Below are 16,613 nucleotides of genomic sequence, written 5' to 3'. Positions count from 1 at the left end.
TATTATTATTATTATTATTATTATTATTATTATTATTATTATTATTATTATTATTATTATTATTATTATTATTATTATTATTATTATTATTATTATTGTTATTATTATTATTATTATTATTATTATTATTATTATTATTATTATTATTATTATTATTATTATTATTATTATTATCATTGTTATTATTATTGTACGTATTGGTGGTATTACTATTGTTGTATTTTTTTTTGGTGGTTATTAATGGTATCAGTTTATTGTTTGGTCCCATTTGCCATTATTTTCCACTTTCATGTATGTGGTCATCAAATTGTATGATTAATTGGCGAAAGCCTAAGATTGAATAAATTTTGTAATATCGTATGGTAACCATCATTGTCGACGACATCGTCGTTGTCATCATAATCATCATCATCATCATCATCATCATTAACAACAACAACAACAATATTAACAACAAGTACAACAATAGAAATAAAAACAATATCAACATCACCATACAATTTCCGTCATCGTCTCCACAACTATCATTCTAACCAACAGCACCACCAAAACCACTACCATAATTACCCCTCACCGCCTCGTCTTCCTCCTCCTCCTCCACCACCACCACCACCGCTACCACTATTCCAACCACTACCACCACCGGCACAATCATTCTGACCACCAAGACAGCAGTAAAAAATTATGCAATTTGAGCTCTGAATGAAACTCGAGTCATATCGCTGTTGTTGCTTCTCCATGAAAACTTTAAGGTTACTACGTACTACTGAAAACCAGAAATATGTAAAAGCAATATTAATATCGCCGTTGAGGGATTAAAGCATCTCTTTAATTTTTCGAGTGAAGGAAATGGACTTGTATTGTCAAGGTGTTGTCGCGTTATGTCTCGTCGCTTTATTTTTTAGTTGTATTCTCTTTCGTGATTCATTTTTGATTACGTTTGGAATAATTAAAATCTACTGGTATTGTCATTTCATTGTGAATGTGATTATTGGTGGTTGAAATATTTTTTGTTTAAAGGCGAAAAAAAAAATCAACAAAAATTTTTATTAAAAAAAAAACAAAAAAATAAAAAAAAAAATATATATAATATATATAATATTATATATATAATATATATATATATATATATATATATATATATATATATATATATATTATATATATATATATATATATATATATATATATATATATATATATATGACCGAATCTTCTTTGCCCAACCACTGTAAATAGGCTAGAACCGCCACTGCATTTTACACCTGAGTACGGTGAAAGAAAGTGAGCAAAGAGCCTTTTCCAAGGACTCAACTATGCGCCGAGCGCGAGGCTCGAACCCAGGACCTTCCGATCCGAAAGAGAGTGTCATACCACTAGACCACATAGTCGCACTTCTTCATAGCTACTAACTTTTCAAAGAACTAAAACGGGATACCGTTACAAATACAAACAAGACCAAAACAAAAACAAACAAAAAATACAACGGAATGCATGGACTATTTTGGACTATTATATAAAATGATTTAGATATAGAGCTTTTTCTTTTCTTTATTTTGATCTGCTAGTCAGAAAAGCATAGTCCTGAGACATGAAATGGTCTATTTCCACATTATCAACAGCATTTTTTTTTTCTTCCTTTTTCAATATTTCTACAGATTGCCAAAATTGGGACAGTCTCAAATTTATCAGGGCAGTTGGTCACCATTCTCCTTTCACTTTTGAGAAATCTTAGTCATATAAGCGCACAGTGGAAAGAGAGTCGTCTTTACAATAAAACATACACAATTTAATGAAGACAATTTATGTTTTTATCCCATTTATGCTGCACGTGTACAATTCAGAAGAGGTAGTCGAGCAACATTGCCAAAATTATCAATATTTTTAGTATAAATATATTTTACAACAGTAAGTGTTGAATCACAAACTTGACCCCAGAGAAAAGGAGAGAAGAAAAAAAACACTTCTGAATTCGGCCAAACACCCATCCAAAACAAAAGTATATTATTATTTTTTCAAGTAATTAATATTATTAAGTTGCAAGTTGCAAGTCTGCATAGATCTTATGTACGTATATTTTTGTATAAGTTGTGATCTAATGGTATGTCCTCTAAAATTGATAAACATTAACTGTATTGCACTCTCCTATAAAGTCAATTAATACTTAATTTCTTACGTATATAATTTTAACTGGTTTCATAAGAGGATCCATAATAAATATTACATCATGGAAAATTATGTGAGTATTAAAAAACCCAACAAATAAATGAAAATAGTCGAGCATATGTGCTTATCGAATTGTACAATCCGAGCAACGCATTTCAAAACGTTTTCTCCAATACGTATAATGAAGTGTAGGTCGATGTGCCACCCTCACATATATCAAACACGCATATTTCGATTGACTCGGATGACATGCCTAATTTTTCCTGGAGAAAAAAATCGCCAACCAAACAGGCCAAGGTCAAGCAAGTGCCTTAGAGACACCACACAAGAAAAGAAATTCGACGGAAACATATAACCAATGTGACCACTTCCAGGGATAATAATAATGATGATAATAATAATAATAATAATAATTGATAATAATAATAATAATAATAATAATAATAATAATAATAATAATAATAATAATAATAATAATAATAATAATAATAATAATAATAATAATAATAATAATACAAGCTCAAAGAGCTAAACAGTCACACAACATCCATCATTCAAACATCTTAAGACAGAAACAATTTCCGTAACATAATATTCCCAAGGATGTTGTTTGTACCAAATTGTGGTATGATGAATCAAAAACTCAATAGGCAGCCACAAAATTGAGACAAATCGTCCCAAAACGGCGATAATATGTTTGCATCTGAACACACGCTTACAATTTAATAAATGTATAAAATATGATAACGAATAATAATTGCGGGCTTCGCTTCTCCCTATTGTAATATTGATGTTGAACAAACATTTCTTTGCCTTCTACACTCCAACATAACGACGGATGTAGGCGGAGGGTCATAATTGGGGGGAAAACGATTGATAATATGCAGAGACAGACTCTGAAACAAAAGAATCAGAGAAGAAAAACCATTTATAAGTATAGTAACTGAATAAATAAACAAATCCGTTTCCGGTTTGACAATTTAATGACAAGAACAGAGTCAACGACGAATTAGAAGCAAAATTACATTATATGACATGATAGTATAGAGCATTACTTTAAAGAAATAGTAGAACGTGAACGATGAGATGAAAGTGAGTAAATGGGGTATAAATAAGAAAGGCCTAATCTCTTTATATAGATCGGGACACTATATCGAAACTATTAAAGTTAGATAATGGGGACGGTCTATATTATTATTTCAGGTGCTCCAGTTAGAGGTCGCATTGCAAAATGTGCTAAAATGATATACTTAATAAATAAAAAATAATGTGTGAACAGTTTTTGAAAATCCAACATCCCAATAGGCCATTTTGTTCATCTTAACCCATGGATTTGTTAACCATGTTCATAAACAAAGCAGTGTGTTTATATTTATATCCAATCGTTGGATAGCAACACATCCAGTAATTGATGACTCGGGTGGACGAAAACCGAATCAAGACCTCTCCCATTGTATTGGTTATCTGTTACTCTGCCTCTGGAGACTAAATTAATGTGGTCAATCTATCTGTAAAGCTCTGGACTAAAATGCTTAAAAATCGAAGATCTACGCGTTGTTATTAATTTTATATTCATAATAATAAACTAGCAGAAAGCGAGCACTTCTTTAAAAATGTTAAAATCGTCAACGATTAAATCAACTAACCAAATTTTAGTAGTGGTAGGCATGGCGGCCTTGGTGCATGAAAATCCACGAGTAGATCAACCTTATTAATTTATCATTTACTGTTCAAAAGCACTATCACAAACAAACAGGAAAACAAATAGTTCAACGTGTACCAGACTTGACTGGATGAAGAAAGCGAAACCTCACAGATTATCCAAAGTAACTACAGAAGACCATGCGAGTTGATCCATTGACCACAGCAAAATAAAATGACAAGCTTGTATGGATGGCGAGTGGTCGGCGGACGGATAAATTATGATCATCTATCTCTAAACCAACTCTACTTTCCTCTCCCAAGATGTCACCCCCCCCCCCCCCCCCAACCCTCTGAAATCCCATTCTTCTCGTGTGCCCTCAAGGGACAACACACTTTTATATTCAGCTAAGACTCCTTTGCACAAGACCCGAAATATATATATTAATGCTCTGACACCCCCCCCCCCCCACACACACACACACACACGGATGGGGGGGGGGGGGGAAGAAGAAAAGAGAGAGAGAGAGAGAGAGAGAGAGAGAGAGAGAGAGAGAGAGAGAGAGAGAGAGAGAGAGAGAGAGAGAGAGAGAGAGAAGGGTGGGGAGGGTAAATGAACGCCTTTCAACCCACTCAAGATGTCATATTATGTAAGTATAATAATAATAATAATAATAATAATAATAATAATAATAATAATAATAATAATAATAATAATAATAACAATAATAATAATAATAATAATAATAATAATAATAATAATAATAATATAGTATAATGTAAGGTAAGTTGATAAAACACGTTTGAAATAATGATAACACGGCGAGCGACACGACCTTAAAGTGTTGCAGAACCTTTACATCTCCCAAAAGTAAACAAACAAACAAAAACTGAAACTTGTTTACTCGAGAACTCGACCAGATTTAAATGTCACTGTACTCCTATGCAAGCAAAGAGCACGGAGCACGATCCTGCCCGGATTGGTAAGCAAAAAGGGACAACACGCACACCAATTTCTCACCGAGGAAGACGACAGGGGCAAGCGAAAGGACTGGTTGTCCATTGGGAAGCCCTCAAGCAAAGTTTACAATAACCTGCAGCTTACTTAATCCGATAGTCCTTCCTCTCATCGATGAGGATAGCAGGAGAGGGAGGCACGCCAAGAGCTCAAGCATTCATTCATACTTACAGCATGAAACGAATGAAAGGGGGGGGGGGGGGGGGGGGGAAGAGTAGATAAAACAGGAAAAGTAGTACAGTGGACTAGAGTACTAATACAATCATAACAGACATGCAACGACAAAATACATATACACACACAAAAAAAAAAAATCGATGAATGACGACAATGAGAAACGAATCCTAATCTGCCTACTGTCCATCATTCGTAATAACAAACGGAAAACGCGTGCCCCTGCCATCGTTGCTTGTGATGTGGTAGTCTTTCGAGACAAAAGAATTTGACAAAACGCTGTCATCCGAGACTAGCGGCCATAGGTAACCAGTAGATTTTTGACAAATTCGAACGCGAAATTGGTGACACACACCCCAAACCCGGTCGGACAAACACAGCTGGTTGTTAACAAAAACAGAAGGAAGTACGCCATAGGTGTATAAATATTACTATTTATAAATCTTTGAAGAACGATAAGGCCGCTCTACTCCTGGCAAGAAACTTAGCCCACATTGTTCACTTTGCGGCGCTGCACTGCGTCGCTCGCAGAGAGAGAGAGAGAGAGAGAGAGAGAGAGAGAGAGAGAGAGAGAGAGAGAGAGAGAGAGAGAGAGACGCTCTCCGAGGATGAATAGAAGTTCATTCTTATGTATCAATCTTAACCATCAAATTGACAAGACTGTCACACGTTTAAAAAAATATTTTAAAAAAACCCCAGAAAACTTTATCAAGATATCATTTATATAGACTATGATGCAACATACACAATTATGAAATCAATTAGTGCGCTAAGGTAGATATGTATGACTAAATATCAACAGTGTAAAATACTAAAGGCATAAAAAAGGAGCAGCTAAAAAAGCCACCCGTGACTGCTCTCAAATTACGCATCCATTAGTTTGAGCTCTCATTGCTACTCTGGCAGTAGAGACAACCGCCAAGGAATAATCACTGGATTTCATAGTCATACTCTGACCCAGAATGGAGCATATACTTATTTTCATATTTTCAAACAAAATTCATATTTTTCTCTTTTCAAGACGACGAGCTATTGAGCTTATTTATAAATAAGTGCCAGTACAGCAACAGGAGGATACGAATAATAATAATAATATATAATAATAATATAATAATAATAATAATAATAATAATAATAATAATAATAATAATAATAATAATATACACATTTATATAGCGCTCATTCTCGTGTAAAACACAAGCTCTGGGCACTTTACAATATAAATATCAATTTTAAGTGAAAAAAAAAAAATAATAATAATAATTCATAGCCAAATCAAGGATTCATAGAGTCAATAAAAACAAATACAGTAAAAATGTGTCTTGAGATTCTTTTTAAAGGTAAGTAAAGACTTGCACTCCCTCAGACCATGTGGTAGTTCATTCCAAATCTTGGGGCCGAAACAAGCAAACGATCTATCACCAAATTTTGTTCTTGATCTTTTTTCCGAAATTTTCATTTGGTCATTACATGATCTTAAAGTGTAATTTTCAAATTTACACATGACCACGTGATCTGTGAGATATGCCGGTGCTATACCAGCCAAACACTTATAAACAAGACACGCTGCTTTGTAATATGTGCGCTTTTCAATGGGCAACCAGTGGAGAGAGGCCAAATTTTTTTTTGCCAAAAACTAATCTTGCTACACTGTTTTGCAGTAGTTGTAATTGTCTAATAGAAGCCTGAGGCAAGTTGACAAGCAGGGAGTTACAATAATCTAGTTTCGAAAAAATGAGGGAAACAACCAATGTTTTACCAACAGCCACTTAGATAACCAGGCCTCTCGGACAATCGTCATACTTTAAACAATGGCAGTGATTGATTGACATGGCGAACTACACAGGATTTACTATCGATGGTATGTGTCATAGTAAAATACCCACCGTTCTACCGCTTGATCAATATAACCAACACAGAGAACGACGTGTAATTTCAAACGTTAATAAAATGACCGAGAAAATCGTGTGATAACTAGTCACCCATCTGGCGGTATAAGGGCTAACCCACACCGGAGACTATATCCGACGACCGGCACTGCCGTCCTCTGTTAAAACATGCCACTTCACAATGGTTGACAAGCCTGGGAAAGATTTCCTCCGTATGAAGACATGGCCCAACGGAGCAACATATCGATACAACCGCAATAAAATAACGGCTGGTGAAAACTTCTGTTACAAATTACAAGATGGAACGGGAATCCTGAAATTGACAGAAAGCGATGAAGCCTGGTACTATTGGACCTTCAAAATAAAAACAGCTCGCTCGATCCCCCACGCCTCCTCTTCCCCGTCACATCCAGATCAAAAATGTTACTTTTACCTTCTGTTTTACAGGCCATATTCAGCAAGCCCGGGGACTAAGGTATGACAAGAATCTTTATCAATGTTTACCTGAGTGTGCAATGAATGACGTATACAAAACTGACCTTCAGCACTAAATTTTATAGCACTTGCATAAACAGCAAATGCGTATGTAGCAAATGGGACTACATTTGTAAAAAAAAAAATATATAAAAATAAAACAATAATAACAACAACAAAATAATTAAATAAAAATTATGTATGGTCAAAATATTGCAGGCCCGTCAGCTGCGCGCTGTTCACTTACAATTACTACTATTACTTTAACGAAGGAAGAGATACCAAACACAGCCCAATGGTAAATTGAAAACACCGAGGACGTTCGACCCTAAACGGGCAAACGCCATGTGCGGTAAAAAAAAATTTTTAAAAAGCTTATATTAAAAAAAAATAAAACCCAATCCCTCCCTTACCCCGACTTGTGACCATAAACACGATCCCGCTATTCAGCGGGAATAGTCATGTGATCTAAACACAGCAAAAAAATAACAATAAAAACATCCCCAATCAGTCGCCCCTCTTATTTTTCTACCTTGCTTTGTCTGACACCTTTAATAACACTTTTTCAGAACTTACACCGGTACCTGCTCCCTAGTTTCTTAATTTGATATTTTCAAAAAAATAAAAAAATGGAGCAACTAAACATCTTCGTACTCGTCCTCTCGTGTACAATGTATGTGTTGTTTGATACAAGCGAGGCTGCACAGCGTAAAACGCGTACCCTTGAGAAGAATAAAGGTATTAAAATTGTCCCAACTATCGAGAGCCTCTGTGGTGTAAATGGTAGCACGTCTGATCGGTAATCAGAAAGTCTGAGGTCCGATCCCATGTCGAGGAGGACTAATTTTATGTGATCGTAATTTTCTTTCTTGCTTTGGCACCTTTCATACACATTAGTTCAGTCTCTTATCTGACATCGGTGCCTGCTCCCTAGTAACCTAGTTTGATATTTCCAACAATTTTTTTTTAATGGAGCAACTCAAATAATTCGTCCTCGTCCTCCCGTTCCAATGTATGTGTTGTTTGATACAAGCCAGGGTTCACCGAGTAAAACGCGTACCCTTGTGAAGAATATAATTGGTAGAAAAATTGTCTCAACCACCGAAGCCTCTGTGGCGTAATGGTAGCACGTCTGTAATTAGAAGGTCTGAGGTTTGATCCCCAGTGGAAGTAGACTGATTTTTTGGATGTTTCTTTTTTCTTTCTTTCTTTGTCTGGTATCTTTCATACACACTTTTTCAGATCTGATCTAAACACGCATGAAAAATGTTACAGAAGCACCAATGTTGTATATTCTCAAAACCCCTTCTCTCGCATTTATACAGAGCCGATACATAAAACTATTGGAGTGTACAACCATCGTTAAAATTTTTGTAAAATAACTATTTATTACCCCACGGGTGCCAAAAAAAAAAAAAGAAAAGAAAAAAAAGGCTTGAATAGCAATTCAACCAATAACGTTGTCAGACTACAACATATCTAGAGAAGAACTCTATTGTCATAGCAACTTGGAAACATTGAATACTGCTGGGTTAAGAAAAAGTAGCATAGTAGCTGTATTAATTGGATTTAAAACTGAGATATCCAGTGTAAACATACGGAACCTTCAAGAGCCACTGAATATGTCTTTTAAAAAAAAGACCCATACAGATAATTTCAAACTGCTTTGAAACCTAAAATAATGAAATAGTCTCCAAATACTTCAAGGACAGCTTATTATTATTATGTCATTAGTATTAAACAATCATTTGCTTGCTGTTGCTGGAATAGGACGCTGGTCGGTGGCAAAGTACCTTCCCCTTGATCTATAATAGACCAAGCTACCCAATAAATGCTGGGTGAGCGAAAAGGAACAGAAAAACATCTTGACTTCATCAAAGATCTTACATTTTGCGTAATAATAAGCTGCATTAGATAAATTGTGAACTATGGGTGGCATGACCAATTGAAATTCAGTTATCAACACATAAGAAGCAGCCAAATAAGGTGGAGGAGAATGTCAACAGAGACAGGTCGATATGTAAAAAACCAAAGGTGTCACATCATGATGGAAAAAAAAAAGTCTGCAAAACCAGAGCATTCCAAAGATTTGACACTCCTGCAACTAACACATGAACCCACAAGGTAATAGCAATCGTGACATCCTTAAGCCGCAAATGAACAAGATATTAATTGAGCACCTATGTGGAAAATTGTACCATTCATCATCACTATATCATCTACAAAAGATTAATCTGCACCAGGATTTAAGCAGTACAAACACGCTTTTGGAAAGAATGTAATTAGTATTTGAATCATATGAGATGACTACATCACCATTAACTGACATACAAATTTCATATTTTCAATGATAATCAAAAGGCTGGGGGAAAAAATAATTTAACCCACAATTATCGATCAGCTTATCCATAACATTCATTCCTTAGCTGAACAATACATGTAATGAAATGATATCAAGATGAGCATTAAGCTAAGAACCGGTCAAAAATAAGAAATCTCAATAGAGGTAGGTCATAATGCAATCAAAATCAAGCAAAAAAAAAAAAAAACAAAAAAAAAAAGAAAAGAAAAAAAAAAGAGCGACCCAATTATTAAAAAAATCAAAAATCAAACAAACAGGAAAAGTAAAACAACGACAAAAGCAAAATATTCCAGGGATCTGGTTGCTTTGCTTGAAACAGAACCCCAGACTATCCTAACAATTTCAATCAGCATAACTGACAGGTGATAAATGCCAACCATTGCTCTCCATGAAACCAAATCTCTCTTAGAGAGAGAGAGAGAGAATATTTTCAATCCCCAAAGCAATATATTACTATGACATTGCAAGTGGCTGTATTAGAAACCAATACTATGGGTTATAAATAAGTCTTTTACACTATTACTATAGAGAGGGACCCGATAGCTCAGGAGAGCACACACTTCAAATGCAAAGGGACAGGTTTGATCCCAGGTGAAGTCAAGATTTCCGACCCCCCCCCCCCCCTCTGGGTGCTAGATCTGGCAGAAAAAAACTTTTGAATAGATAAGAGCCCTACCCAAGGGGTAGCAATAAATTGCTATTAGCCGTTTCACACCACAGAAACTGAGAAAAACTCGAAAAGACTAATAGAGAAAATCTGCAAGTATCATAATCATAATGAAAATGCACATAAAAAATACTCACCTCCTACAGCAACAGGCACAGTTTCAACTGGCTTTGGGACACGTTGAACAGTCGGCATAGAAGCAGCAGCAGGTGTTGGGTCCTCATCTGTAACCATTTTGCCTTTCGCACCATCTTGCGATTTTTTCCAAGGATTCACCAATGGAAGAGGAGCTTCGACATAATTCTCATCAAACTTTTTTACTTTTGGCTGTACATTTTCAACTGGAGGGGAGCCAACTTTCTCCTTGCCTTTGTTAGGACCAACTTTTACTTCAAGTTTATGATTGTCGGGCTTTGGATTATCAGGCTTCCCTTTTCTCTTTGAAAACTTGGACGGAGGTGGATTTTTACTACCATGTGTGGAGTTAACTATAGGGTCTTTCTTTTCTTGATTACTATCTTTCTTTTCAGGCTTAACTTCTTTCTTTTCAGGTTTAACTTCTTTCTTTTCATGATTTACAACAGACTCTGAAATTACACAGGAGAGAGAAAGAGTTAAAAAAAAGAAAATTATAAAAGAAATACAACGATAAGCACAAGTATAGAATAATTGAATTACGATCATAAACTAAGGACAAATCAATAAATATCTCAAATCCCACTGATTATGGGGCAACGCAGTGATATCCATCTCAGTGCTAAGTCATTGGGAATCAAGGAAAACAGAGATGGAATAGACTTAAATTCACTGTTTTGAATTACAATCTTGAAATGTATGAATGTGTAGTTTACTGGGGCATTTGGATCATGTTTACACTTATGCAATAATTATATCTGACCTTAGGAAAACGGAAAGAAAAGCATGTTAAATTGGAATAAAATGAAAACTAGTGTGTTTGTCAACGGTCAATAAAATTTCGTTTCCATTTTTAACCATCCCCAGTGCAAAAGGTTGAGAACCAATGTACTAAAGTCACGATAACATCAATCGAGTAGGAGAATCAAATTGGTGAAAATAACACGATGCAAGAGGGATATATCGACATAGCCTGGAGAGTAGCATAATGCCATAAGCCTTAAAATGAAATGTACAGAACAAAAAATAAATAAATAAATTCCAAATTTTAAAAATTCAAACCAACATCAAACAGGAATATACTGGGGGGTACAAAAAATGGGCCCACATCGAAGAAGTATTGCTGACTTTTAGCCACAGGATTTGAAGAAGTCACTGATTGTTGTCCCACAGAGGTTAACTTTTCAAAGAGCTAAAACGAGACACCATACCACACAATGAGGCCATGACCAAAAACGGCAGTGTATTTTGAATACTAAATAATACAATCTAGAGCGGTTTCTGTTCCTTGTCTAATTTGCTAGTTAAAAAAAAAAAGATCAAAATCCTGGGACACACAAAGGTCATTTCCATACATATAGACCAATTTTATTTTCATATTCTTTCTCAGATTGCCAAATATGGAAGGTCCCAATATTATCGGGACAGTTGGCAGTCATGTCGTCCATTTCAGTACGCACTAAATAGATTACAATGTCAGCTTGGGTGTTTTACGCAGGTTTTGTTGATAGCAAAGTTGATCCATCTTCACCATAATCAAGCTTTTTTAAAAACGTGTTCCAGCAATGAATGAAATATGTAAATCAACATCAAATTGATCTTCTCCTTCAACTCAATTGGAAGGACGAGTCCCAACCCCTTGAAGTTACCTAATTGTGGCACGCATTGATCAGAAAGGGAGGGACCAGAAGTGTAATGAATACCATTGGTCAATTATCTCTTATGTTGATATTAGACAAAAGTCAATTGCTAGATTATCGAAAAAAAAACACTGCTGTTCATTGTGTCTTCTGCTCAAATGCGCAGTCATAAAAGATCTCAACTTATCTATGTTAACATAGGGCATTGGCATGATGTGAATATTACCATGCTGCAATGTAGCACGCCAGGAATCCCAATTGATTACCATTTTAAAAATGTTACAGAAATGTTTGCCTATTCTGCATCAGTTATTAACATTATTTATTCCAGGAAAATCCCCCTAGACAGTATTATTTCAATATTCCCCACCAAATCGTGGTTGAACAGTAGATATTAAAATTAGTGTGTGTGAGCGGAACTTTTTGAACACAGGAAAATAGACACAACAGGACAAAAATGTGGATTAAGGATTAATTAAAAAACACAACACAGAATATGGCACGTCAATTGACTAGTCAAATCCTGTCACTTTCCCCCAACTTATCTATAATGAGGTCCGTATTTTATGGAACCAAAAAAAAAAAAAAAATAAAATAAAATCCCAATTATTTGAGAGAGTACCCTCATTTGTGGTGTATCTAGTACTTGACATGGGAAGCTGCGTATATTCGCTCCTGTTTGTTTGTGTTAAAATGTTACGCTGATGCTTTCGTTTATTTGGATAAATTCTAATAAAAGAAGAAGAAGAAGAAGAAGTGGTGTGGTCGTGTGAGAGTTTTTGAGGAAAAATAATTATTTCGCATTATTTTTGTTCAGTCTCACATCTGGACAGAACCAATGAATCCAAGGGAAGAAGAAAAGATACATGGAGAAATGCATGTGTGTTGGTAGCATAATAGAGAGAAATGGTCCGGTCCGACACACTTCTGTGCGTGCTAGTAATTTGCTGACTAGGTGTGAGTTCGACGATTCGCGCGAACATCGCGACCCTCTCTTGCTGGCTGTGGCACAGTAGCCAGGCAGTGAATACATCCACGTCTAGCAGAGCGTGTAGGTGGCATGATAATACATCTAACTGATAGACGGCCTAGTTTTGTGTTGTCTTTGATGCGACAAATAAAAAGCTTTTTCTCAATGCTGCGTTTGAAACTGAACAAAATCAGATATCGAGGATCGAAATAAAACTCTCTAATATTCTTCTTTATTGTTTCTGTTCTTCGACGTTACGATTTTTATTTTTACTAAATTTATTCTCCCCCTAAATATTAGCACTTATAGAGCAAAATCGTACTGTCGAAAATCCGACAATAGTCGGAATATTTACAGGCCTGTATGATACATATTTGGTCACTGAAATCAGAGGCTTATTATTGCAAATTATCATTTTTGACAATTGAATGACAAAGTACAGTAGAATTACTTTAAACCGAAATTTTGGGGACCTTCTAAACCATTTCGGTTTAAAGCAAGCTCCCGTTTTGCAATGTTTTTCAAGGGTAGTAACTATTTAAGGAATTTGTTCATTTAATCGCATCATGGGTTTCCCGTTAAATGGAGTTGTTGAATAAATGCCGTCTTCGTAACCAATAAATTGTTGTTTTTTTTGTGTGTGTCTTAAAAATATTTTTGGGGGTTTTCGTTTTCAATTCAAAATTGTTGAAAGAGTTGAGTTCGGGATGCTGTGTATTTTACACATCTCCGTCTTGATCAACTTTTTTTTCATCGACTTCACATAGTATTTTGATTTTAAACTCAAACGTGTGAGCACAGTAATTTCTTTTAGTTTAGACATCTTTTAGTAAAATGAAAAGCTAAAATAAGATCGAAAGTTCTTGTGCGATAATTGATAATGAATGATGCGCAGCTACTCAGAGGTGAAGTGAAATGGAAATGAAAAGGCGTGTCAATGCTAAGCTGTCTACTACACATCTCTCTTTTGTTGAAAAGCCATTAGATTCAAAGGCCTAATTACATAGAACCCCCCCCCCCCCCCCCCCACTCACACACACATTTAAACAAAGTGGAAATGAAATGGTATTTCAATGGTAAGTTGTCTACCCCCCGCCCCCTCCTTATCGTCGTGTTGAAAATCCAGTCAGTTCCAAAGCATCAACACACGAGCAAGAACATCTCGCTTGCGTGATTCTACACCCCAACTCCCCCTATTTCCTCATTTTTTGCCTGCCAATCACCCGCTGTCTTCCTTTTCCAGTCTGTGCGACTGTGGTGTTGGCCAAGCCCAAGTGCAGTGATTGAAGTGTTTGCCTCTCCCCCCCCCCCTTACCCATCACCCTCATCTTAAACTTACGCTCTGTTGAATATCGCCGGGCATGATTAAATCCTGCTTAGAAGTATTTCGGTTCATCGTAAGAATTAGTACAAAGAAAATCAAGAAACTATTACAATTTATTAAATTCTTTGCGGTTTAAGGTATTTTTCGGTTTAAAGTAATTTTAGTGTACATGAATATTTGCAAATGAGAGCCAATCTTTAACCTGCGTACATTTTTATCCCAAATTGCTGGACAAAAAGTTTGCGCGAACAAAATATATCTGCAAACTTAGATGCCCCAAGACAATATAAACTATTCAAACTAGACAAAACGAAAACAGATCTAATTTCCAAAATACAAAACAATTATAATCATACTTTAAAGCAGGAGAAAAACCAGTCATTACCCTACCAACCCCTCCGGATTAACATCTGAACAAGACAAGATGCAAATTTACAAACCCAAGACCAAAAGAGGTCAAGAACCCCAGTGGTTGCAGTAGTGACGGTACTAGGAATAATAATGTGGTCGTTGTAGTTGTAGAAATAGGGATGATGATGTGATGGGTGCAGTAGTGGTGGTGGTAGAGATGATGTGGTGGTGGTTGGGATGATGATGTGGTGATAGCTGTAGTAGTGGTGGTTATAGGGATAATAATGTGTTGTTGGTAGTAGTTGTGGGTGTGGTGGTTGCAGTAGTGATGGTGATGCTAGAGATGATGATGTGATATGATTAGAGCAGAGGTAGTAGTAATGGTCGTGGTTGTTGTAAAGGTGGTGATCATAGGTATGATGTGGTGGCAGTAGCAGTTGTACTATGGGTGGTGGCGGTTGTAATAGTAGCAGTGGTAGGGATGTCGATGTAATGGTTGTGGTGAGACTTTCATTCATAGAAAATTTTGAAAAGTGTGAAATTGTGATGATGATGGGTGTAGACAAACCACCATTTAGATGGAAATCTTCAGGAGGAAGATACTCACTCCTATATAACATACAACGAAACCACAAATAAGATCCAAGAACATTCAGTGTAAAATATGTATGGATAATTATATGAATATATCGATGGTATCATTCTCCAACAGTAACAGGAAATGTTTAAAACCTAACAATGTTCAGAATGTCTTTCTAGTAATACCCTACTCATTTGGGACGCTTAGGTGCAGCGTAAATATTACATAACAAATGACAGATATTGCTGTGCACAGAGAATGCGTACAATGGTTTCTATCTCTCTCGTAAAATTTATTCAAAACCAGATACACAATTTGAGAACGACACCGTCGAAATGTAAAGCATTCGTGAAAATCAGAAGTAAATAACCAACTGAAATAATTATAGTAATAGATGTAGTCCTTAGATTTCCACGAAACATTACAATTATTATCATCATGATCAGAATTAACTGGAAAACTGACCCTACCCATGATCACAAATCAGCTCTCAACAACAGAAAATTTGGGAAATCACAACCGCAGACAATTAAAAACAACGAACCAAAAAGACAATTCTCCTTTCTGAAATTGGAAATTAATAATGCTTACTATCAAACTATAAAATTATACCTAAGCCTTAAAACTTTGAAAAAAAAAATGACCATCTTCGATAAACTTACCATTCGCTTTATTGGGAGGTGAATTTGGAGGTGGTTTTTCAACTGTCATTTTCTCACTTCTCTTTGCCCAGACGTTAGTGGTAGGCGGTGGAGCATCAACAAATTTCACTGGCTGATCTTCCTTATTAGAAGTATTTACTTTGTTATCTGTGTTAGATTTCTCCGATAAAGCCATATTTTTGCCTTCATCATGCTGTGAATCAGATTTTATAGGATCATTGTTATTTTGTGCCCCAACTGGCACATTGTCCGAAGGTTGAGAATTCTTGACAGCAACTGTTGCGGCCATCTATCCCAACTTGGAATGGAAAACCCTCAACTGCAATGTCTTTCTTGCTACTTGGGCAACAACCGTTTTACATTCAGATTTACCTGTAATCAAGACATTGAAAACCAAACTGAATAACAATAACATATAAAATGAAAACACTCATATTGTAAAACATTGGAACCAGACAACTAAATAAACTTATACCCAGAACAAGGCCTCGATTGAAGTGTTAGCTGTGTTAGATCTCCATTGAACATCATTTTCAACAAACATCCACGTAGTAATGGGC

The 16,613-nt window shown here is 35.8% G+C and overlaps 1 protein-coding gene across 11 annotated transcripts in view; it reads right to left on the bottom strand.

Moving 5' to 3' along the window:
* The window catches only part of LOC144970816 (la-related protein 1-like), a 58,956-nt gene that overhangs the window by 39,153 nt on the left and 3,190 nt on the right, over nt 1–16,613 (bottom strand). For all 11 annotated transcript variants that reach the window (XM_078910859.1, XM_078910856.1, XM_078910857.1 and 8 more), the window contains exons 2-3: nt 16,054–16,425; nt 10,529–10,978 (exon numbers count right to left, since the gene is read on the bottom strand). In XM_078910859.1, coding sequence (XP_078766985.1) covers nt 10,529–10,978; nt 16,054–16,342 — 739 coding nt within the window. In that variant the 5' untranslated portion in view covers nt 16,343–16,425. The remainder of the gene's footprint in view (nt 1–10,528; nt 10,979–16,053; nt 16,426–16,613) is intronic.

This window comes from Berghia stephanieae, chromosome 4, assembly GCF_034508935.2.
Source record: "Berghia stephanieae isolate SIO BIC M18660-M18661 chromosome 4, UCSD_Bste_1.3, whole genome shotgun sequence".
In the NCBI taxonomy this organism is placed as follows: Eukaryota; Metazoa; Mollusca; class Gastropoda; order Nudibranchia; family Aeolidiidae; genus Berghia; species Berghia stephanieae.
Note: the sequence above shows the minus strand (reverse complement) of the source record. Positions and strands in the feature narration are given on the sequence as shown.